Source organism: Lissotriton vulgaris, chromosome 4_1, assembly GCF_964263255.1.
Source record: "Lissotriton vulgaris chromosome 4_1, aLisVul1.2, whole genome shotgun sequence".
NCBI lineage: Eukaryota > Metazoa > Chordata > Amphibia > Caudata > Salamandridae > Lissotriton > Lissotriton vulgaris.
The window spans coordinates 963,813,152-963,837,498 of record NC_141691.1 but is presented as its reverse complement, the minus strand read 5'-3'; the positions used below and the strand labels follow the sequence as shown (position 1 = coordinate 963,837,498).

The 24,347-nt window shown below is 41.8% G+C and overlaps 1 protein-coding gene across 1 annotated transcript in view; it reads left to right on the top strand.

Moving 5' to 3' along the window:
* DIPK1C (divergent protein kinase domain 1C) overlaps nucleotides 1-23,034 on the top strand; it is a 386,763-nt gene extending 363,729 nt beyond the window's left edge. Inside the window, exon 4 of the mRNA XM_086965226.1 lies at nucleotides 20,599-23,034. Coding sequence (XP_086821352.1) covers nucleotides 20,599-20,838 — 240 coding nt within the window. The 3' untranslated portion in view covers nucleotides 20,839-23,034. The remainder of the gene's footprint in view (nucleotides 1-20,598) is intronic.
* The last annotated feature ends 1,313 nt before the right edge of the window (nucleotides 23,035-24,347 follow it).

The window sequence follows — 24,347 nt, the reverse complement described above, 5'->3', positions numbered from 1 at the left end:
AGAGTTTTCTTGGATCCAAGCATTTAGCTTGCTTAGTACTTGGCGAGCAAAAACCTTTTGAAGAACGTCAGTCAGATTGATAGGTCTGTAATGCGCTGGGTTGAGTCTATCCCCCTTTTTAAAGATGGTCACAATTTCAGCACCCCTCCATGTCTCAGGAATTGGGGCACCTCTTGCAATTTCATTACTAAGAAGATTAATATGAGGGCCCACAACATGTTCTCGTGTTTCCAAAGGTTCCCAGGTATTTTGTCGGGAACTGGTGCTTTCCCCAATTTAATTGCATTAATGGCTGTTAGAGTATCTATCATGCTAAACTATAAAGGTGTCACACTTCAATTTGGTCCTACATCTTCTTCATTACACCTTTGATCATTTCCGCCAAATGTGTGACCCAGACATTTGCCTCTAAAAACAAGTCCCTTCTTTCTTTCCCCTAGCTAGGGGACCCCAGAACGTTGACTGGTCTTTTAGTTTGCATGCTTCCAGCAATTCTGACCAAACATTTTCATCCCAACCCTTTTTCACCATCACTGTTGTTCTTTTGTATTGCTTCCTTTTTTCTCTTACGGTTAATATATCTTTCCCTTTTACAGCTGCTATCAATTCCACTTTGTCATGGCGGAATGTTTCGAAACAGAGACTAAGGGCAGAATTTCATTGGATAAAAAAAACTGAACTCAACCCAGCCCGTCGGGCTAAATGATCGGATTGAACATGCATGTTTTTTATGATCCATTTAAACTAGAGCGTTGACTTTTGACATTGTCTGATCCCCATATACTGTTTCAGTATCTTGATGTTTGAATTGTTTGTTTATTACAGCAAGATTTTAAGTCACCGTTTAGCACAATATATTGTCATTCATATGTGATACATATAAAGTTTGAGATTCAAATTCTGAACCATTCCCATGCTGACTGTTCGGTAAGCGGAGAAGTTTTCTCACATGACCGGTTCCACCGCGCTGCCATTGGCCGCGAGCCCGATCATGTGATTTAAAATCTCGCGATTAGAACTTCCGTTTACACACGCGGAATTTGAATCCCAACTGTGAAGACGCCGTTGCGTCCTGTTACTCGTAAGTGATAAAGAGTTTGATTTAAGAGTCTAATATGCATTTTTGAGATTTGTTGGTTAGAGTTTAATGCAGTCGCAGGTTAAACTTCGGAAAAAGTATGTGAATTACCGCTGTTTTATTTTCACTGATCTATCACTTGAAGAGTTTTGGTATCGCGTTGTGACAAAGTGTAATGTCTTGTGTTGTTTTATAATATGAGAGTGACTAATTTGGTCCTGTTTGCGCTTAATTTTCAGACCCCTGACGAAGGGTCATGTTGTTGTGGACCCAAAATGCATTGGGTGGATGGAAACATCTTTGAAAATCACACTATGACTACATAAGAATGGAATTATGTTTGTCAGGAATTTTTTGCCTAAACGTATAAAACGCATCAACTGCTAAAATTTGAATCACGAAAATAAAGCTGATGAACTTGAAAAAGATGAACTTGGAGTAGAAACTTGTTTTCTTTGTAAAAAGAGTGCTCAGCCTCGAGGATAGTGTGTTCTACCCTCAATATTCATGGTCATTTGTAAGGCACGTTCAGACTACGTGTGACGACTAGAGCACCACCTTAACAATTAATTAACTTTGTTGAAAATTTCAAAAAATATTGAGTGCACCGGGATAACACTTTCCTTGGCATGTTTTATCATACCATATTCCATCCTTTGGTGGGTTACTTTGCCCAGTATTTGCCCGTTTAATTGCTTTAGTAAGTATTTCGCTAAGCCCCGGTATCAATTTTCCGTGCACCTCTATTAGTGGAGTTTTCTTGGCAGGACCATCAACTAGGGAGACATTAGCTTTGCATAGAACTCATATATTTTCTTATTAATACAGTCATTTCCCATGACTACGGGCCATTTCAGTGCTCTACGATTGTTGGACACAAAAGGGTAAGTGCTCGTGCTTTGAAGGTGAGCTATCCCCTCTGCAGGCAGCATAAATAGTGACTTTGAAAGGGTCAGGATGAGCGGATAGAGGTCGCTCTCTATGCGATCTTCCACCACCAGATCTATCGTCCTTGGCCACAAGCTTATTGATACCATTATATAGTCCAGATGACTAGCACAACAGCCCCGTCTAAAAGTAGGTTTGATCGGACAGTCTGACAGCAGAGGGATATTGTTAGCGTTATCTTCCAGCTCGAAGGTATTTTCTAGGCCCGTTATGGGTTCGAACTTCCGATTGAAGTCGCCTCCTATAATCATCATGGTCTTATGATCAAATCTAGAGATGACATCATCTAGTTGGACTATGGTCTCTGATTCCTTATTTGAAGACATGGGTCTGTTATAGATATTAAAAATACAGACATCTCTATGGTTAGTGTCTTTAAACTTTATTACTAAAATGTCAGGGCTATTACAGTCAATTTGCTTATAGTCAATTGCCAGTGTGATCTTTGTCCAGATGACCAGGCCACCAGAGGGCCTTCCTTTGTTTGATTTAATTGCCGCTATATGGAAAGATCTGTATCCTATTTTGAAATAGTTGTCCACCCCCACGTTTCTTGGAACAAAATAATGTCCCCATTATCAATATACTCATGCCATGCGGGGTCACTCAAGTTTTTCCTTATATCCGCAAAATTCCAGGACATTAATTTAACCTCTGCTTGGGGCCTAGTGCCCAGTGTATTATATTCCGTATTTTTTACACCTTCAGTCATCACTATTTTAGGGACAACATTTCCTGGTTTTTCGAGCTCGATCAAACTCAGGCCTTCAGGAGTGCTACCCTTATTTTTCCCTTCCCACTGAAAGTTGCTGGCCTTATCTTTACTAAGTATATTGATGCTATTCCCCAAGCTCCCTGTTTCAAAGAGTTTGTTATTCAACATCATGTCTATTGTACTTTGTTTAGTCATTTCTGGGTCACTGATATTTGTATTGGGGCCCACCCCCTTTGAGTCAACAACCCTTGTGGCTACTAGGTTCCGTCCTTCGTCTTCCCCCAGTCAGTCCTCCTCCTCTAGCCCATATAACCCTGCAAATTGGTTTTTAGTAACTACTGAGAAGTTAGTGTTTAGTCTGCCCGTCACCCCTTCCTGAGCCCCCCCCCGAGCGGTGGGCCAATGGTAGCACAGCCGCTAAGTTATAAAAATAACTTAGATCTTGTGTGCCAATTCCATTGTAGTCCATATAGTGTTGTTCATTGCAAATAAGCCTTGCTACATGCCTATCTCTAAAGTTTACAATAATCAAATCCCCAGGTATATCCTTAGCTCTTCTACCTACCCAGTTGACTCTTCTGACAAACAGGACTTCTCCATTCATGTCTCTTGGAAGCGGCCTATTCCTGCTTAGCCAGAATGTCACTTTGTTTTTTAGTTCTTGGTGGGATTCAACTTTTCCACTCTTCAGTTCAGGTACGCCGGTGAGTACAACAACGTATGGTAGTGACTCTGGCGGTAGATCAACAGTAGCCAATGAGGATTTCAAGTTACTGTTGTTATTATCTTTCACTTTGGCTACACTTTTAGGGCTAGTTCCCTTCCCCGACTTGCATCTACATGTGTTACTACTGGATCCTTGTATGCCTTTACCAGGAGCTATTCTTGCCTGTTTGTTAGTAGTAGAACTATTTTGTGTTATGGTGTCTAAGGATTGCACAGCAGCTTCACTAGTTACAGCCACTGGTACCATTACAGTTTCCCTTGAAGGAACCGCACCATTTTGCGATCTTTCTTTTGCCTCTGATTTTATCAAATTTTTTAGAGAGAAGAAATTATCTAGGGTCGTTTGTTCAAATCTCTCTAGCCTTTCATTTACCACTTTTATCCTCTCAAGAAGTGGGAGAATCAATGATCTTACAACTTGCTCTGTGTGAGCACTTGATCCTCCAGCTTGCTGAGAGGTAGAACTAGAATTAATTGCCCCGCTGTCATTTGGAATCTTTCGGCTATCAGTCAGTGGGTCTGCACCTGGTGATAATGGGGTATCGCTCATAGATGGCCCTTGTTTCGGATTTGTTGTTTTAGTAGTTTTCGATATTTTAGGATTTCTCCCCTTATGTGTGACCTCCAGTCTCTTCCTCTTTGTGTTTGCCCCATTGTTATTAACCGTGTCTGCGGGTAAGCTATTACAATTTTACATGGATCATCATTTGCAGGCACCCGCTGTACTAAAGCACTTTCATCTGAGCTCATTTGGCTATCATCCTCATTGGTTAATAGAGAGGTAGGCCCTTCTACCACATTTGGGGAGGTGACACACATTAGGGGCCCCAGGGATGAGCGTCTAATGTACATTGGATCGAATGAGAGACACCGCTCAGTGATGGCAATTTCATGCTTGAGGACTGACGCAGCCCTGGTGATGAACTGATCCAGCGTACCACTCACCGACCCTCCCACCCCTGTTTTCTTCCCTTTAGGCATTGGAGCTAGACCTCAACAAGATTCAACAATACTCAAAGCAACAGCAATCATTAATTAACAGTAAGGGTAGTCAAAGATGATGATATGTCTTACAGTTCTCTGAATGTTCGAGGGGTTGCCCAGCCCAGCCTTTTCCTGCTTTGACGGCCTAAGACGGCCCGCCCTTTGCCCGGGCTTAGCCTGCGCGCGGTCACGCGACGCGGGGCTGCCCTCAGTTTTAAAGCGCCTCCGGGCGCGGAAATGGCGGTGGCGGCTTCTGCCGCAAGGGAGCCTGGATGACGTAGTCCCCCTCTGGTCTGCGACCGCGAAGGCTGAAGAACTGCGGCGATGGACAGGAGACCAGGCAACCAGCAAGTCAGGGTACAGGGGTGAGTGACCAAGTGCCCCCACGAGTATCCACAGTAACAAAAGGGAGCGATTTTTAATACTTGGCCAGCCTTCAACAAGATTTTTTTTTGGACCATGTTAAGTTCTTCAACCGTAGCATCTTCACCAATCCACATATCTTCCTCATTATCTTCTGCACTATTTACACATACATCATTTAAACGGGCCACCACATCAAAATCCTCATCCTCATTCATTTTTCTCTCTCATCTCAAATCGGGGTAAACAGGAGAGGAAATATGCTGCTTTATTCAATTGTCCAGGTACATGATTAATATTGAAACTATACTCCTGTAACTTGGAGGACAATCTGGTAATACAGGCAGTAGAATTTCTTCCACTGCTAGGTGACTAAATTGGTCTAGTGGGCTTGTGATCCGTCACAATAGCAAAACGATTTCCACAGACAAAATGTCTAAAGTAGTTTGTAGCCAACACAGGCTAATAACTCACGTTCAATAACGGAATACTTGCATTTGGCTTTGTTTAATGTCTTAGAAGCACACACTACCACCTTCTCCACTCAGTTATACCTCATCTCTGTGACAGCTCAGCACCAAGCTCAACAGCACTGACTTCCACTGATATCACACACATATTTCCTTCTGTAAAAGGCTGCAGGTTAGGTGAATTTATAATTAGTGAATTGATATACTCAATGCATTTTGCTGGTCAGTTTCCCACACATATTTGTAATCATTACATAATCAATTCCTCAGAGGTTCCATCACAGTGGCAAATTATATCACAAATCTACCATAGTACTCACACAGCCCAATTAAGGAGAACAATTTCTTTCTCTCATCAGGTACGGTTGCTGCTTTGATAGCATCACCAAGATTCTCTTAGGGCACCACACCTTTGGCAGACATTGTATGTCCCAAGTAATCCACTTGGGACTCAAACTATTTATATTTTTCAATGCACAAAACAAGACCTTTCATGGATAGTCTCCCGCAAACCTCTTGAAGAACACCGAAACATCCCTCCTCTGTTTTGGCGAATTCCAGGATATCGTCCTGAAAGTATTTTACTTGATTCTCCATATCCATGAACATATTTTGCATGACTCTCTGGAAAACCGAAGATGCTGATGTTAGACCAAATGTAATCCTTTTGAACTGGTACATACTACAGGGTGTGATAAAAGCAGTCAAATGCTTTGAATTCACCAAGTTTATTTGGTGCTATGCTAGGCGCTATGTAAGTCTAAAGTAGAAAATACTGTGGGTCCATTGAACATAGAAAGCAGGTCGTATATCTTTGGTACAGGATGTTTGTCAACAATGTTTTCAATAAGCGCCCTTGGCAGACCTGAAACTCGTCAGATAGTGTTTCCCTAATCTTTTTGCTTTTTTCTCCTGGGTTTTGCTGATTCTCTTTTTGTGGCGTTAGGGCTCTGGGCACTTCACCACTCTAAATGAAGTGTGAAAGTGTGCGCGCCCTTCCTACACACATTAGAAAGGGGTGCTTACCTGATGTTTTTAAATGTATATCTCAAGCCTGCCACTGCAGGCCTGAGTGCACACACTTGCACCTATGGTGTTTTAAATAAGTGTCCAACCTGCCATTGCAGGTCGGTGTTTGCGCACGTGCACCTATGGTGTTTTAGACATGTGTCCAGCCTGCTATTGCAGGGAGATGTGTGCGCAATTGCACTTGTGCTCTGGTTGGCTCTCTAAACCACTAGCTAATCCTGGGGGGACCTTTCACTACCACTAGAGCACCCCTAAGGTACATCATAAGGGGTGAAGTGAGTGTTACGTGACAGGCAGGGAAGGTACACATGTGTTCCCTATCCAGGTAGAGAAGAATACCCATCTATGTTTTCACTATCTATGAGGTTTGCTCTTCCCATAGGCTAACATGGGGGGGATTGTTGAAATTACTTCAGGCTGCAATAGACGATTGCAGTGGAGCAGCCTCATAAAGGACCGTGCGCCCTTCCTGAATAGTGACTGGCCATGGGTGATTACCTGTTGCAGTGTGGCACCATGAAGTGATGAAGTGTGCTCTCCAAGGGCTTGTTGGCTTGCCACCTGTTCTTTTGGATGTCTCACAGATATCAAAGATCTCATGCGAGGGACCCACACTTTCCACATGTGACACATGGAGATCAGTGCCCTCTTAAGTGCCCACATCATCTTCTGGATCCCAACTGGTAGCACAGCTTGAGCGTGGAACTAAGAATTATGTCTGTAAGGCCATATTTCCTTGTGCAGAGCCCCAGAAGTCTTGCCCACAGCTAAGGAGTGGGGCCACTGCATTGTGGAGACCTCCACATGAATAAGCGTCCTGTTGGTGGTGAGCGAATTCACTGGTTGTGGGATCCAGCGTGGCCCACTTGATCAATCGTGCCGCATCTCTCTCATGTGGCACGCCGACTGCTTGCTCAATGCATGCGGTATCTGAATTACAGGTGGCAACACTCAGAGGTGGGGGTGTAACCTTAGTAATGCCTCATCTTATGTGGCACTTTTCCAGGGAGGCCTGGACTTTAAGACTCTTTGTTGTGTGTGACCAGGATTGTCGGGTGTGATGCGCACTGGATATTGTGCCTCATATCCAGGGAGGTATGAAATTAGCAACGCTTCATAGTGTGTGACCGGAATGGTCTGGTGCGACTCAGAGCAACGTGCATCAGACGTTGTGCCCCATTTCCAGGGAGGAAGGCAACTCTGTATTGTGTGAGACCCGAATTGCCTGGTGCAACTCATATCATCACTCACCAGATTTGTGCTCAGATTGCCAGAGTGCAACTCTGATCAACGTGTACCTGCCGGGGTAACTTGTTCTTCTGAGAGGCTTCCCTGCGTCATTCCTCTTTTATCGTTTCATTTCTTTTGGGCCCTCAGTGTGGCGTAACAACTGCTCTCTCCTCACCCAGCTCCTGACAACATCGTGTTGCCAGGTAGTGTTGTCCAGATCTAGCCTTAGGTAGTGAGAGTGATTAAATGGCTGAAAAAATGCTTCTGAGAGCGATCGGAAACAGGTCAAGAGACTGCATGACCCCTCCCCTGTGCTTCGCAGAACTGGGCTGGTGCCATAAGGCACATTGTGGAACCCTTTTGAATGATCAACTGTCTCCCTCAGCCTGCTTCTGCTCCGCATTTGGTCAGTGAACTTCCTGGGTGGTGGCCAAATCCCCATTTGACGACTGGCTCCTAATTAGTCCTGCTGCCTATCCCAACCTTTTCCCTGGGACCCTGACTAAGTGTGACCTTGGCCTGAGTGGGCACGTATCTAGAGGGCGGGCTGGTCATCTCCAATCCGTGGGCATTGGGTAGTCGGGGTAAGTTGGAGGGTGAAGGGAGGCTTGGGCCACGGGGTCTGCAGTGTGCTATCAATTGGCCTGCTGGATATCATTTGCACAGCATTACGGTGCTGTGTGCGTATGTGTACGAGTGCGTCCAATACAGACCTGCCTGATAATTGTTGCACTATGTATCGGTCCCGAGTGAGTGTGTATGTATGAGTGAAAGTCTGTGTACTGCCTGTGAAGAACGACACTTGCTGGCAGTGTTGATTTCTTGCCAGAAGAATACTATGTTTGACATTGGTTTTTCACATGGGTCCTGGGTCTTCGATGCTGCCTAAAAGTGTTATATTTCTTTGCCTGAACATATTTCTGATATTGTTGTGACCTAGGGTGCACCCTATAACTGTGTGGTATTGAATTATAAGAATTCCCAGCGTGGGCCTGGGGTGGAAAATGTGTTGCACTGCATAAAGGTGCAGGGGGTGTGGAATAGGATCTTTCACAAGTGTGCACCACATAAGTGTGCTTGATGGCATAGAAAAGGATCTCTCCCAAGTGTGCATACCATTGATGTCATTTTAACAAAGTTGGGCCCAGTACTGGTAGTAATAATTCCAAGTGGGATTTATGCCCAGAAATACATGATCGTCATGTGATGTTCATTATTGTGTGTCAGTGTGTGTTGAATCAAACGTTATATACATACATCACCTGTGAAGTCTCTTTTGTGATGCTCATTTGTTTTTCCACGACTGAGCTACAGCTCCATGATCAGCAGGTGCCGTAGTCAGTTAGGGTATAACTCACTTATCATTTTGGTATTTCGCCACGGTACAGAAGACAGGCACTCCTGGGGTGTAGCTGATATACCAATGTATAGCCAAGTAGATACGCAAAACAGAAGCGTTTCTGCTCTTGCTATCTCTGTGTCGGAGACCCACACGCCATATTGCCCCATTTATACAGATCATGTTTATAGTGACATCTACAACAAAAACTGTATGTTTCAATCCAAATGATGCATAGAACGAATACTTTTACAATGGGGGCCATCTTAGAATGTGTTACTCTGATTGTAATGCTCATTCCCAGCATCTGTTATTCCTTTTGCTTTTCACTGGCATTCTTTTGACGATCTTTATAAATTGATCAGACATTACATTGAGAGCAATGGCAATTACTGTCCCAGATCTTCTAAAATCAAATAAACATTATAATATTCTTAATGCCAATACATGTCCTAATTTCCTGAATGTGTACTATTAGTCCATAGTGTCACAATTTAATTCCGATAGCCCACTTGTAACTTAATCACATCACATTAAATAATTAGTCGTAAATAAAAGGCAACGAATAATTCACAAATAAAACAAATAAAATCCGACATTGGTGTTACTTTCATATGCCTAATAGTATCCCTGTCCACCCCATCGAAGTAAATAAATATATATATATATATATATATCGCTACACAAAGTGATCAAGCATGGGCGAATTTTGCGAATCTCGCGTTCGCGAATTTTGCGGATTTGCGAACTCGCAATCCGCAAAATCCGCGAATTCTCGCGGATTTTTTTTGTGTTCGCGCGGGTTTCTGCCAGTTCGCGAGGGTTTTTGTACAATTTCGCAAACGCGAACTTACCTGTCGGGTCGCAAGTTTTGCGAACTTGTTGTTTCTACGTGTCCAGCCTGTTTGGGACACTCTTCTTCATCACTGCCACCCTCTGTCACCACTGCCACTCTCTGACTACTCATGCCACCCTCTGGCCCACCCATGCCACCCTCTGTTTCATCACAGCACCCTCTGGTTGTCCAGTGTACATTATTGTGGCAAAGCAAAGCACACCTTCCCTGCCTCAAGTGACCTGAATTAATTTAGGGCTGATTAATGTGTCACAGAATATTTTTTTAGCTGGCACCTGCTTCCTTAGTGCTTCCTGATTAGTGATCTTTTGCACTTGCTAAGTGCTTTCATTGTTGCAAAATTAGTTACAACACCTGCCCTGCCCCAACTGACAATAATGAATTAGGGGCTGATTAATGTGTCACTGGATTTGAACTTCCAGCCTGGCTCCTGCTTGTCTCCCTTAGCTGTAATTCAGGACCTTTGTGGCATATGTGTAACTATTCTGAGGGTCAGAGCAGGGTCACATAATAGTTGCAAGTAGGCAACTGAACTCTGGAGGGGCCACTCAGGAAGCACTACAGGAAATGGCTACTAATGATGAGCTTGAACTTTTGAACCTGGTAAGTAGTTTCAGTTTTGCTAAGATCGTATTTCTGCAATTTAGCGCTTATTCGCGGGGCGCGAAGTTGAACTGGGAAGCCGCGAACTCACGCGAACAGTGCGAGCAAGCCATAAAATCCGCTGCGCGCGGATTTGGCGGGAAATTTGCGAATCTCGCGGATTGCGAATTAACCGAAAATCCGCAAAATCCGCGAGCGGAACGGATTTTCCGCCCATACTTAAAAGTGATCCTTAAGCCAGTCGAGAGCGCTCCGCAGTGTGACCCAGGGAAAATTGAGTATACAAAGGAGGCGGCACAACCAGGATACTTTTCAAGCCTTGTTTATTTCACTTAACCCCACCAACGCGTTTCAGCCACAACTGGCCTTGCTCACGGTCGGTTAGTCCCTCCACAGTGTTGCTTTTTGTACTATCCCATGTTAGCCGGTTATGAAGCATTATGGGAATTGTAGTTACAATTTAGTGAGAAAAAATAAAAGTAACAGAAAAAGGACATTGTGTGCATTTCAATTACTGCACTTTTGTGACTGAAAGTTCACTGTGGCATATCCATTGTAATGTGTCAATTTTCGGGTATAGTACCCAGGTCTATTATTATAGTTCATCTATAATTGTTTTGATTTATTGGGTATAGTACACTGTATATGTATAATGAACTAGCTCTATTTTTTGAAAATGTTTCTGTTTGGAAGCGTTTTATAGATGATATTTTTTTTATTTGGAGCGGCTCAGTTGACCTTTTGCAAACATTTATCCTTTGGCCTAATGCCAGTTATACAAATTTGAAATTCCCAGTGATCTTCAATAACCAGAAAGTAGACTTTTTGTATATCAGCATTGAGGGCAATGATGGACATCTGACAGTGAGCCTCTTTAGGAAAAGCAGAGCAAAAAATACCATCCTTAAATTCGACAGCTACCACCCTAACTGCCAAAGGGAATCTATTCCCTTTGGGGAATTTCTGCGTATCCGTCGCAATTGTACGGATATGAATTCCTTTCACAAACATGGAGATGAACTTCAAAAAAGACTTATCAAGAGGGGCTATCCCCATCGTCTTGTGCGACATGCTTACAAAAGAGTTACATATTATGACAGAGCGGCACTACTCCAGGGGACTAAACGTCCAAATCATAACCGGATTACTTGTGTAATTAATCATTCCACTTTGAACTTTAAAATCAGAAACATCATTAATAAGAACTGGAGAATCCTGAACTCTGACGAACATGCCCCTCCCTTGCCTCTTCCTCTGTTAGCATTCAGAAGAAGCAAAAGTCTCAGAGATATGCTGGTTCATACCAGACAAATAAAAAGTACATTTTCAGACAACTTACGCTCTGTCACAGGCTTGCCAGCTGTCCTTGGTAATCACAGATGTGGCTCATGCCACGCATGTGATTCAGCTATCACATCTGATGTCATTGAATACAACGATAAAGAAATAAAATTGCGTTTTTTGACAAACTGTCGCAGTAACAATATCATTTACATTCTATTCTGCAGTTGTGGTTTGGCCTATGTGGGAGAAACAGGTCGCGAATTCCGAGTACGTTTTAGTGAACACAAGTCTGCCATCAGGACTAAAAAACTTATGGCACCTTTAGTTCAACATTGCCTGGAGAAAAATCCCAATGAGCAGGAAATCAGATGGTCCATTCTGGAAAAGGTAATGTTGAGGCCAGGCCAATCAAATGAAACTACACGGAAGAAACGCGAAACCTTCTGGATTTACCATCTGGATTGCGTGAAACACGGACTGAGGGCCAGATGTAGGTAGCCCTTTACCGATCGGAATCGGCCGAAAATACCGATTTTCGGCCGTTTCCGATCGGTAAAGGGCTATCGAGATGTAGGGGCACATTTTCGCTAATTTTACCGAATCGGTATCATTACCGAATCGGTAAAATTACCGATTCGGTAATATGTACCGAATCGGTAAAATAATTACCGATTCGGTAAAATTACCGAAAATGCAATGTAGGTAGGCTATTTACCTTTGGCACATGGCTGACAGAATCGGTATTTTACCATGGTATACAAATCCATGGTAAAATACCGATTCCTGTGTACATGCACATCTGTGCATGTACACATGTGCCATGTGACAGACAGACGTGCCCTTAGGGCATGTCTGTGTGCCACATTGCACACATGCCCGTTTTGGGGGTGCTAGAGGGTGTCAAAGGGACACCCCCTGCACCCTTGACAAAATCGGTATTTCAAAATCGGTAAATGGGATTTACCTACATCGGGCCCTAAATGAGGAGATTTCTTGGTATGTTACCAAATAGAGCTTTGGTGATCCCTTTTTGATTCTGACCACATTCTTTCTTGTTTCTTCCCCCATTTCAGTCCTTTATGATATCTAAGCTGTAGCACATTATCTGCTCTTCATATCTCTAATGAATTAAACTGTTTGTTCCTCCATCTCAGTCCTTTGTGATATCTAAGCTGTAGCACAATATTTGCTCTTTATATCTCTAATGAACTAAACTGTACAGTTACCCACTGTATACATGTATGCAGACCTGCACAAAATTATTTCTTATGAATTTTGAATTATAACTGTAAAGGGTAGCATATACGATCACTCTTCTTTCAGATCGGTTCTCCATGCACACAGGATGAGAAACCCCTCTGTTTTATACACTGACCCATGTATGAATCGCTCTTTTTGGATTGGAAATCTTTCATTAGTGTTTGTCCTTATTTCGTGTCCATTGATCCTTAATTTTGATAACTTGTGCAGTGTAGTATGGTCCACTTTCTCTTATTTTGCTAATTAGAGGTTGTTATCATGCATCATTTCGAGTGCCAACAACATGGGTACTATATATATATTTTTTAAGCATCAGCCTTCCTTCGTATTAAGGGACATCTCTATTTGCTGTCCTCACTCGAATCTTTGTTTTTACGGATAGCAATCGTGGAGCGAAACATAGTCTGTCGTCTATTTCCAGAGCGCCATGACGTGCTATTGCGAACGCCAGCAGTGTAGTTGTTTTTTCTGGGGAGGGACACCTTCATATGACGTATAAAACCGGACACTGAATTGAGGACGCCGTTTGAACCACGAGATCGGTAGACAGAAGGGAGTGCATGCCACGGAGTTAGGAAACGCCGGTAAGCAAGACCTATATGGTAGCTGTGATACGTACTATCCTTTACATTCAAGACATGTCGGCTAGAACAACTATTTCTCGGTTGCAACCATATTGCACTTGCCTCCGTAGGCACTTTTACTTATATTTTCTGATTCCTTCCTCTGTGGAACCCATAGAGGTTTTACTTCTTGTAAATTTTACCTTCAGATTTTTTGTCGTTTATCCCGTTTTTTTGCAGATGGCCGGACTTAGCCACCGAGCAGCCTTAATATTTAATTCCACTCCCTTGAGAACTCATCGACATTGCCAAATGTAAGATTCTCTTCATTTTTACGTATCTAATGTATAACTGAAACGATTTAGATCGCCTGGGGTCCATTTCAACTAATTGAGTGCTCTCATTTTTCTAAGCCTCATTTCTTTGTCATTTTTAGAACTTGCTACAAGAAAATAACTCCCCCTTAAGAAACAGCTATTTCTTCAACCAACCTTGGATTAACAGTGCGGCAGCTGTTAGCGTTTTTAGAAGGTGCGTATCCAATAAATAAATACAATCTTCTTGGAGATCTATAAGTGTAAGACACCTCCGCTTCGAGGCATTGTTTATGTAGCCGATTTCTCTTTGGATCCCTAGGGGTCTGGTATTAGATATCGAGAGCTGGCGTTTCAATTTTAAGACCTTCATTTGTTTGATTTTCTTTAGAAACTCACATGAGGAGAATACCCTATCTATAGAAATATCCGCTCTTGTCACCTTACTTCGTATCAAACAGAACGTTAGATGCCAGCCGCCAAGCAGGTGTGTTCTCACTACACTACTTTGTTACATCGAGATTGGGTTAGCCAACACCTCTAAATAGAGAATATTTTCCTTTTTACCAGCTGGACATAGAAAGGAATATACGAACTCCATCACAAATATTATTCCATCTTTCTGTATCTATTATGGGGTCCCTATAATAGGTAAGAACACTTTTCTTTTAGGCATAAATCAACACAAGTTAAGTTATTTATAAATATGGAGTTTTAAGACACCGTTATGCATCTTTCGGGTGCATGATATATATATACCCTGTCTACCCATACTGTCGATCTCTGGTGCCAATAGGATTTTAGAAACACAAACTAAAAAGAAAAACTCATTGTTGTATGTAAGTAGACGATCATATAAATCTGATACATCATGATTCCATATTATGGACGGAAAAGTGAAATTAGAAAATCTCTGTGTTGGTGTCTTTGTACAACTGTTTTCTTGCTCATCTAACAAATGTCTTTGTGTCCAGTACACCCCTATGTACATTCATTATGAATTTTGTTGTCACAACCTCTGGTTATGTGAGGAGTCTTTGAATTAATCATAATTATGCGTATTTACTCAAGTCTATCAACTTACCCCTTTTTACTCCAGTGACAGAATTTTGCCTTCTTCATATAATCTTTAGGTCCCCTGATATCTTGAAGGAATCTGTTAACAAGAAGGTCCTGAGGAAGGTGGCCTAGAGCCACCGAAACACGCGTCGACCTGGTGGAGGGGTCTCTCAATTCCCTTTTGAGACCTTAATATTGGCATTGAGATCGGGCCAACCCAGAATCTATTCTTCCCTTTTTCCTTTATTGGTGTAGTATGAATGAAGTTTGGATGTGAGGGTGTATGAATTTTTGAGTGTGTGTATATGATATCAAGTGGTGTTTTTCTCAAATTGTGTAATTGGTGTATTTACAATTGTTTTGTGATACTTTGTATATATTTGCTAAAAATCATGTCCTTTGAGTGAAAATATTTATAAAATATGCAAATGAGATAACGTTTTATATCGAACAAGAGAAAAGAAAAAAACATAATAAATACTAATAAAATAGTAATAAAAATGATTACTTGTTTCCTAGACTTCTGTCACATGTTTTGAAGTAATAGGATCTACATCACCTCTTGATAATTAGGGCCATTGTTGGAACAACCTCTTCATAAAGATTTCACAATGTTAATTTCCATAGGGACCTTTAGACACGGCTACAGCCCGAACGGCTGAATGGAATTACACCAAACTTGGCAAAATGGTAGGGCCTGGTATGCAGATTTGCCTTTGCTATGTTTTTGGAAATCCCTCCAGCAGTTCTTGAAAAAATAGAATTTGAAATTTTTCAAAAGGCATTTTCTATGGGACCTTTAGACACGGCTACAGCCCGAACGGCTGAACGGATTTACACCAAACTTGGCAAAATGGTAGGGACAGGTATGCAGCAGTGCCTTTTCTATATTTAGTGAAAATCCCTCTAGTAGTTGTTGAGAAATTTGAATTTGAGCAAATTATATATTGATATGCGCTCACCGTACGTGCACCGTACGAATACGGTACGCGAACCGTACGCGTACGTGCGCGTACGCTTACATGCGCGAGTGAGTTTCAAACTGTCCAAACCAGGAAGTGTTGGCCACCATCTTGTTTTTCAGGAGAACTGAGGCACAAGAGAGCCCAAAACAAGAGTGGAAAACACGAAAAGGGGGCAGGGTAGAGACCCCCCAACCCTCTAGCCCTTCTCAGGGGGTCCCAAAAGGACCCCCAAGGGCAAAAAAATTAATAAAATTTTTTAAAAATCACAGGGTTCGCGCACCGTACGCAGACAGTGCACATACCCCGCGATTTAAAAAAAAAAAAAAATGTTTGCACTTGGTGGTCCTTCTGGGACCCCCTGAGAAGGGCTAGGGCGTCAGGGGGTCTCAACACTGCCCCCTTTTCACATTTTCCACTCTTGTTTTGTGCTCTCTTGTGCCTCACTTCTCCTGAGAAACAAGATGGCTGCTCAGGTGGTCCCAGAAGGATAATAACATAAATAAACGTTATCCGCTAATGGAATTAGCATTTACAAAACATTTTAAATTTATTGAAAAAAAATATAGGTTTCACGCCTGATATAGTTAGGAATTAACATTTAAAAAACCTTGCAAATTCACTGAAAAAAACATAGGTTTCAAGCCTTATATAGTTCGGAATTAGCATTTAAAAAAACTTGCAAATTCACTTAAAAAAACATAAGTTTCAGGCCTTATACAGTTAGGAAATAGCATTTTAAAAACCTTGCAAATTCACTTAAAAACCATAGGTGTCAGGCCTTATATAGTTAGGTATTACCATTTAAAAAATCATTGAAATTGCTCCTATATAGTTAGTTGTACTAACTATATTTCGCGCCCCCGCAATCCACTGCTGATGATGTCACATATTACATCATTCATGACATGGTCAGTGACATCACTGATGACATCACTGATGACATCTCATTTGACATCACTGATCACATCACTGATGATATCATTCATGTGATAATACGATGCACCTCCTCCTACCTAATATAACCTTTGATACACCCAGTGTTAAATACAGACTACCATTCTTGAAACCATTGACACACCAATACCAGTCACTACATACACACTCACTGATTCCTAGGTCTACCCACACATTCACTCATTCACCCATAGAATCACTCATACATACAGTCACTCATCAATACAACACTATCATATGCACTCATACACCTATACAGACACTCACACACAGCCACTCATCCATGGAGTTACTCACACACCTAGTCAGTCATGCAAAGAATCAACCACACTTCCATTTCCTCAACTATACAGTTATACACACAACACCTTAGTTATTCAAACATATATTAACACATACTTACTCTCTTATACAATCACTGATACAAGTACACAATGATCCATACAGCCACTCGCAAATTCACTGGCTCTCATGTTTAGTCATTTATATATGCCAACTCTCACATGCACTGTGTTTTACATATGTACTTACTTGGACATGTAGCACTGAGATATCCATTCACTCACCAACACACCCATGCACACAGTCAACCGCCCATATAGCTGTTTCCACATGCACTCTTGAACTCATACACCTAGTGAATCAACTGCTCACACATCTATGCACAGTCACACACCTCCCAGCCACCCACACACACACTCAGTCTCCCATTCAAATACTTGGGCAACAAATCAATAACCCATATAACCACTCATATAGCTACTGATCAACACATGCAGCAGCTAACACAACAACAGACATACTGATGCACACGTTCAGACAGTTTAGTCACTAACCCATGCATTTAGTAAGACACATTTAATCACTCACTCATACAGTCAGTCACGCATCTACTAAATCCTTCATTCTGACACTTATACATCCACTCATTCTTCAATATGTAAAACATATTTAAACTTTACAGAAACACACAGTCACTGGATGATGTCATCAGTGATGTCATCAGTGATGTCAAATGAGATGTCATCAGTGATGTCATCAGTGATGTCATTTGAGATGTCATCAGTGATGTCATCAGTGATGTCACTGACCATGTCATGAATGATGTAATATATGACATCATGAGCAGTGGATTGCGGGTGCGCGAAATATAGTTAGTACAACTAACTATATAGGAGCAATTTCAATGGTTTTTTAAATGCTAATTCCTAACTATATAAGGCCTGAAACCTATGGTTTTTTAAGTGAATATATATATATATATATATATATATATATATATATATATATATATATATATATATATATAGCTCCAAACTCGCCTTTTACTTCAAATCCAAAACTCGAACAGACAAGCGTAGACCCAGGTTTTTGCATCATTTTATTTTGCCAATGCCGCCATGACGCGTTTCGGGAGATCCCTCCCTTGATCACATGACCTATATATATGCCAAAATACCAATGATTTCCGTATCCAAAAATATCAGGGACACCTTGAGTCGTTTGCAGATAATTTATTCCACAACTGCACAGCACCGCGTTTCGACTTTCGTCTTGATCACGCTAACAAGACTGGCAGCATTAGCATTCCCTCTTTCATTACCGACTCTGTTTTTCGTATATATATATATATATTTATAAAGATGTGAGATATCTTGAGAAATGTAAGAGTGGAGATGGGGGGATCTTTACCTTCTTCAACAAACAAGTATGAAGACACAAAAATGCTTCAGTGCACCAAAATAAGAAGCCTAGTTTTTTTACATTAAGCTCTATTATTTTGGACACTTTAAAACTTTAACACTTCTGTTATTTCTTTTAAAATGTTTCTCTTTACATGGCACATTTTTGAAAAAAATAGATATATGTTGCTTACCTAAAAATAATGCTGAATGAGGCTGATGATGAAGTGATTATCTTCTGTATTGGAGTTGTTGTAGTGGTGTCTTAAATATGATATATTGGTTCAGTAGAATCAAAGTGGTAAAGTTAATGTAGCGTGGGGGCAAAAGCACTCGAAATACTGCCCATAGCTTGCAATTCTCATTAATTCTATGCACACTGTTCATTGCAGCTCCATGCACCTCCATAAGTTCAGCACCGGGCTTGCAAAACTATTGTAAACCTAAGTCTAAAAACAGTTGAAATTCATTGCTAGTTGTGAGAAAAGAAGTCACACGCCCTGATTATGAGTGGGTCGAAGTTTTCCAACCCCTGTGCAAACTCAGTATGTGAAGGTGTCAGAATTGAGAGTTGATTGGAATTTATCACACTCTTTAAATATCGGGTACGATAAAGTCCTCACCCTTTGTTGCATTTTGACAAGTTAAACCTGCTGTAATTTAACTGGAAAACTTGCTTAGCATTTACTGTGGTATTTTGATTTGATAAACACCAAAATCTGCATGTTATTACCAAAAAACTTAATACTGCACTTGGTAGATTCTGAACCGCGGAAGGCGGATTTTATTGGGTGTGATAAATTGCACCATTGCTCTGACTCACTCATCATCAGATCCTTAATCGTTCAGCTCTGAATAGACTCAGAATAATGCAATAGTTGGCCTGAACTGGGCAACAAGTCCAGAACAGGGCCTTGCCTCAAACGAAGAGCATGATTACTGAGATAATTTGAAGCTGATTTACAGGGACAGCTTTCCCTTTTGGCCAATGCAAGCATCAGACTTTAGGAAGGTTCACAGCTTGCCCCTGACTCGAAGTTGCAATGTGACACACGATATCGGCTCCCATCACACAGTCACATGGTCAGTAGCCGATATCACACTGTTGCAGGGAAAAGGAGCTGAATAACCACTGGAAATAGTTGTTTTTCAGCTCATTTTCCGAGGCACTAATGGGTGTGAAAACACCCCAGGACATCAACACCAACCTCAGCAAGCTTTTTTCGGGGGAGGAGAAGGGGTCTTGGGGGCATGGAGGTGTTCAAAAGTGCCTCATAGGTACCTCTCTGCACGAGGCTCCTCCCACTCCAAGGCACCACCCCCTCCGCAGACAGTGAGTTTTTTTGTTCAAGTTGGCAGGTATGTGCAGGCGTTTCGAAGGACAATTTTTTAATGCCGGCATTACTGCCCCTGCAGTGCAGACTTGTGGGCACTTTGGGAACTCTATGGGTCTCTCGCAGTCTGTGCTTTAAATCGGCAGGTGCTCTCAGGTACTGAGGACTTGTTCTTCTTTTATTTAATTTAAACAGGCGACTACCAGCATTTCTCAGCAAGAGTGAAATAGTTTTAAGAGGAGAGTAGCAGACATCTCAAAAGCAAACAGGTACTCTGTGATAGTAAGTGCCTGGACTTCCAAAATTTCCATTCCAAGTACCTCTCACAATCCCAACACTGGGCAAACAGGAGGTGCCCAGTTTTTCCGTGGTTGCCTTAATGCATTGCTGCTTCTATTAAAATGTACTTTTCTATTAATGGGCAGATGGCATGCATGTTCCTATGGTTAGTTCAAATTAATTTTAATGCAAGAGGCAGTGTGTAAAAGCTTCCCCTGCTGCTAAAATCATAAGTAAAGGACCTATGAAAGTATTGTACTCACAAGGGAGTCTCCCACTGCCTTAGAGTTGCAGTTTGGCACTAAAATATCTAGGACTGTTTAATGTGGTGTGGACCTAAGACACAGTGCTGGTAAGGTAAACGACGACACCACACTGAGTAGGGAATAACAATACAGGCTGTCGGTCTGTCTAAATGCCAGACTAAAATGCTGTCCAGGCACAAAACACAGGCAATGGACTGATGCACTACTTTTGTCCTGCTACCATGCAATTAGATGAGAGTATGACTTTTACTGGTCTCCTGTAAAAAAAAGTTAACCAGCTATCTCTTATTTCTTCAGGTAATATGCGACAAGATATTCCGTCACTGGTTCCTGCCGAGCATTATGGGATCTTCGGTGTCCCCAGATTTGCTGCTGCGAATACAGAGGGCAGTCCAGCAGTGTGCTGAGCCAGTGGACACGGATGTGACCAGCAATGGGCCATCTCTCGCATCAGCCTCCCAGCTGTACAGCTTGCTACAGGACAGCCAAAAAGAACTTGAGAGCAATGGGGACATTTTCTTTTTCTTTGGGTTCTAAAAAGACTTGATTGAGTATTAACGACCAATAGATTCTGCTTCTCTTAACTAAATTATCCTTTGTTCTTGGAATTTAAGGAAGGTGATCAAAGTATATTAAAGCCACTTATTGAGCACATGGTGTTGTATGACACTGCTGTACCAGTGACAAGCATGATCTCTACACAGGTTGTATAGGAACCATCTCTTGCTCCGCACACTGAACTGTAGTTGCCCACTACGTGAAAAGGGACACCCAGTGTAGAGATAAAAAACTGTTATTTTTAACCAGTCTGGCATCTCTAACAATCACCACCAATAGACATCCCAGAAGGTTCCTTTGATGATGTCTGCTTGGGTTTTGAGACCTATTATAACATTGTTCACCTGAAGCCCCCTTTAACCAGTGCTGTGTAGAAAAGGACAGAGATCAGTCCATAAACAACGCCCTTCATTAGCATGAGGGGCATGAATCACCTTCCCAAGTTTGCTTCCCCGCTGCACATAAATGTAAGGTGTCATATCCTGCCAGAAACAGCCCGTAATGTCAAACTTGTTGCCATTCCATCACATGAAGAGCCCACCCAAGCTCACTGGGGATAGGAAGTTAAAGACAGATGTTGTAATAAGTTGTTTTATAGCTTTTTGAAGCAGCTCCTAAAATATCCCCCACACAGAGGTACAGCATGTGCCTGTCAGACTCTGCAGCTACAACCAGAGTGAAGAAAGAATGTAAAATATATGAGGTAATTGTGCCTCAAAATGATGCTTCCTTAACAAATTCAAGAACCCTGTAAAGTTTTTTTCCCTTTCAAAAAAAGTATCTACTCTGTTCTGGATTTTCGAACATCATCATCCAAGCCGCACAAGATGCGATGGTAGCGCATGGCATTACCATGACTCCGTTGTACACACCATCCTTTGGGAGCATGCAGAATGTGCCCCTAGTTGTTCCCTCGCTTTGACGGCAAGTTAACGCTAACTAAAACATGCCACTGTCCCTAACAGATGGAGTGTGTGTGTGCCTCACTAGCAGTGCTTAATTTGTACAAAAATAAGTGCCAGGGCCCTCGTCAGGTGGCCACTGTAGCTTGTACTACCCATTGCCCCTGTCAGCGCTGCCAATGAAAGTACTAGCACAACTCACTACCACACTCCTACAGGTGTGATAATTCAGACTATTTCAGCCCCCACAGCCATTAGAATGGTTTAGGCAGCAGGTATTTCTCCTTTTTAATGTGTATTGAATTAATAAATGAGTGTTGTTGTGCTCATTTCTATATTAAACAGACAGCGCCACCATGTGGCAGACCTTTATAAGTGCCGGTGTTGACAACTAAGTGCCGGTGCCGAGCACTGGAAACCAATGAGACAAGTTAAGCACTGCTCACTGGACTATCAGGGCGAAAGCAGCAAAAGGACCTCACAGTGCTCACCAAACATCCCTTAAGCCCCTAACTTGCAAGGACCATGGAAGAGGATGGTAGTGTAACTCTAGAACACAAGAAGTGCTTTCCATCTAAGGTGATGATTGCAATCAAAATGTGTTGATCAGTGTAGAATTCACAGATGTTGTTTGAACGAGTGGGTGATCACCCGTTATCAAATCAACTGAGATCACACACCTCTTTCACATTGTTCACCAAGCCTATGGCTCTCATTACCAACAGTTGGAAACATTCCAATACATTGAGCAAATCCCCTATTTGAGTAAGGGTTGGTAGTATGAGTGGTGTGGATTTGATCCTACCCGGTAATTACTGAGTTCAATGAAGCCCACAATCCCTGTTACATTTTGGTATGTCAAACCTATCAAGAATCTTACAGGGGAAAAAGGCACGTAGGCACCAAAATACTCGCCATGCCCCCTTTTCAGGGCAAAACTTATAAAAGGTGCTATATGTCATCCTCCTTCGAGAACTTTCAGCCACTACTGACTCATTCAGGTTGCGCTCCACACCACATGGGGTTGCATTCTGTCCTACCATGTTTGTACAGTGTCCTACTTCTTCATAGTTCTTATAACACTTGAATAATGAAAGTTTACATTTTGTGGCCATCCCCATGATTGTACAGAAGTCCTTGCAAGCTTTTGTATGCAACGCCTAAAGCTCGTGGAAGTGCCTTACTTAGCAAGCAGAGGACTAAGTTATTGTATTATTTTTTGCTGTATGAACCACACTCCATCACAAACACCTTTTAATAAAGAAGTTCATCTGAATAATATTAGTTTGTCAAATTCATCTTTAAATACATCTGACTTGATTGAAAAGCATATTATTGTGCACTTATTTGAAATGTAGAGGCTCAAAACGTGTGAGTGTGCCACAAACGACAGATCATAATTTAGAGACTTAGGATCTGCAGATTTGCTGGTGTCCATAACTCAGAAATCTGAAAGCACAAGTTTTTTTTACCATTCACAAGAGTAGTAAAGAGAAATTAAAGTTGTTGTTCACAGTGGATTGATTAGCAACAAAAAGGCCATAGGGAATGTTGGAAAAATGCACAAAATTGAAACTTTACAAAACCCCTTAGGGTAAAAATGTGGAAAGGCAAAATATTTAAAATTGTAAACCTCCAGATTTTCTGCTGGAATAGTATTTGAAGAGCAGGTATATACCTGGAAATACTGAGGAGCTAATTTACAAGGAGCTACAAGGCCATGTAAAGTCTCCCTGCATGGCCGTTCGTGAGCTTGTAAACATGGCCCCCTTTCACGCATTACTCTGTGTGAAAGTGGTGTTCCATGGATGTTGATGTGGGTGTCCTCAGGGGAGGCGTTAAAGCGCAACGAGGAGAAATACCTTTATTTTCCTCTTTTTCTGTTCTCCGTATGTGTGTTCCAGGAAAACACAATCATTTACTGTTTTTGTGCAGGAAGGTGTCTCTTCCTGCACAAACACAATCATCCCTGCAATGCAGGCACCCTTGCACCATGGTGCAAGGGTGCATGCGTTGGCGCTAGCCAGCCAATTGTGCGCCAGCGCAGAGAAAATCACAGGGATGCATCGTATTTCCTAATGATGATGCTTGGTGCAGCAAGATGGCTTACAGCGCCATTCTGCATCATTTTCTAGTAAATATGCCCCCATATTTACAAGCTTACATATCTTTGAGGATACGTCACTTTTTGTCGGCCTACATTGTTTTTTTCTTTTGTCGAATCGGCTGCGTTGTGCCTGTTCAGTCGTAAAATTGCCCATAAAATGGACGCAGTGGTATTTATGACATTTTTATAAAAATGGCGCATTGTTGGGAAGAGTAGGAATAGGTGTTAGCTTTCTATTTCACTACTGAAAGGTTCCTATGAGAATGTACTCAATGCATAAATTATGCAGCTTTTGACCGGACGCCAATGAAAATGTTTGTGGATTAGAAACGCACTTAATTGACACACAAAATATGAAAAAATATGGAAATTAAGGAAATTTAGCTTTTTACCAACACATCCAACTGGAAAGTTGATTGTTTTCCCTCGCTTTGAGAACTGGAATTTCCAGCACCTATCCCATAAATAATGACTGTCCT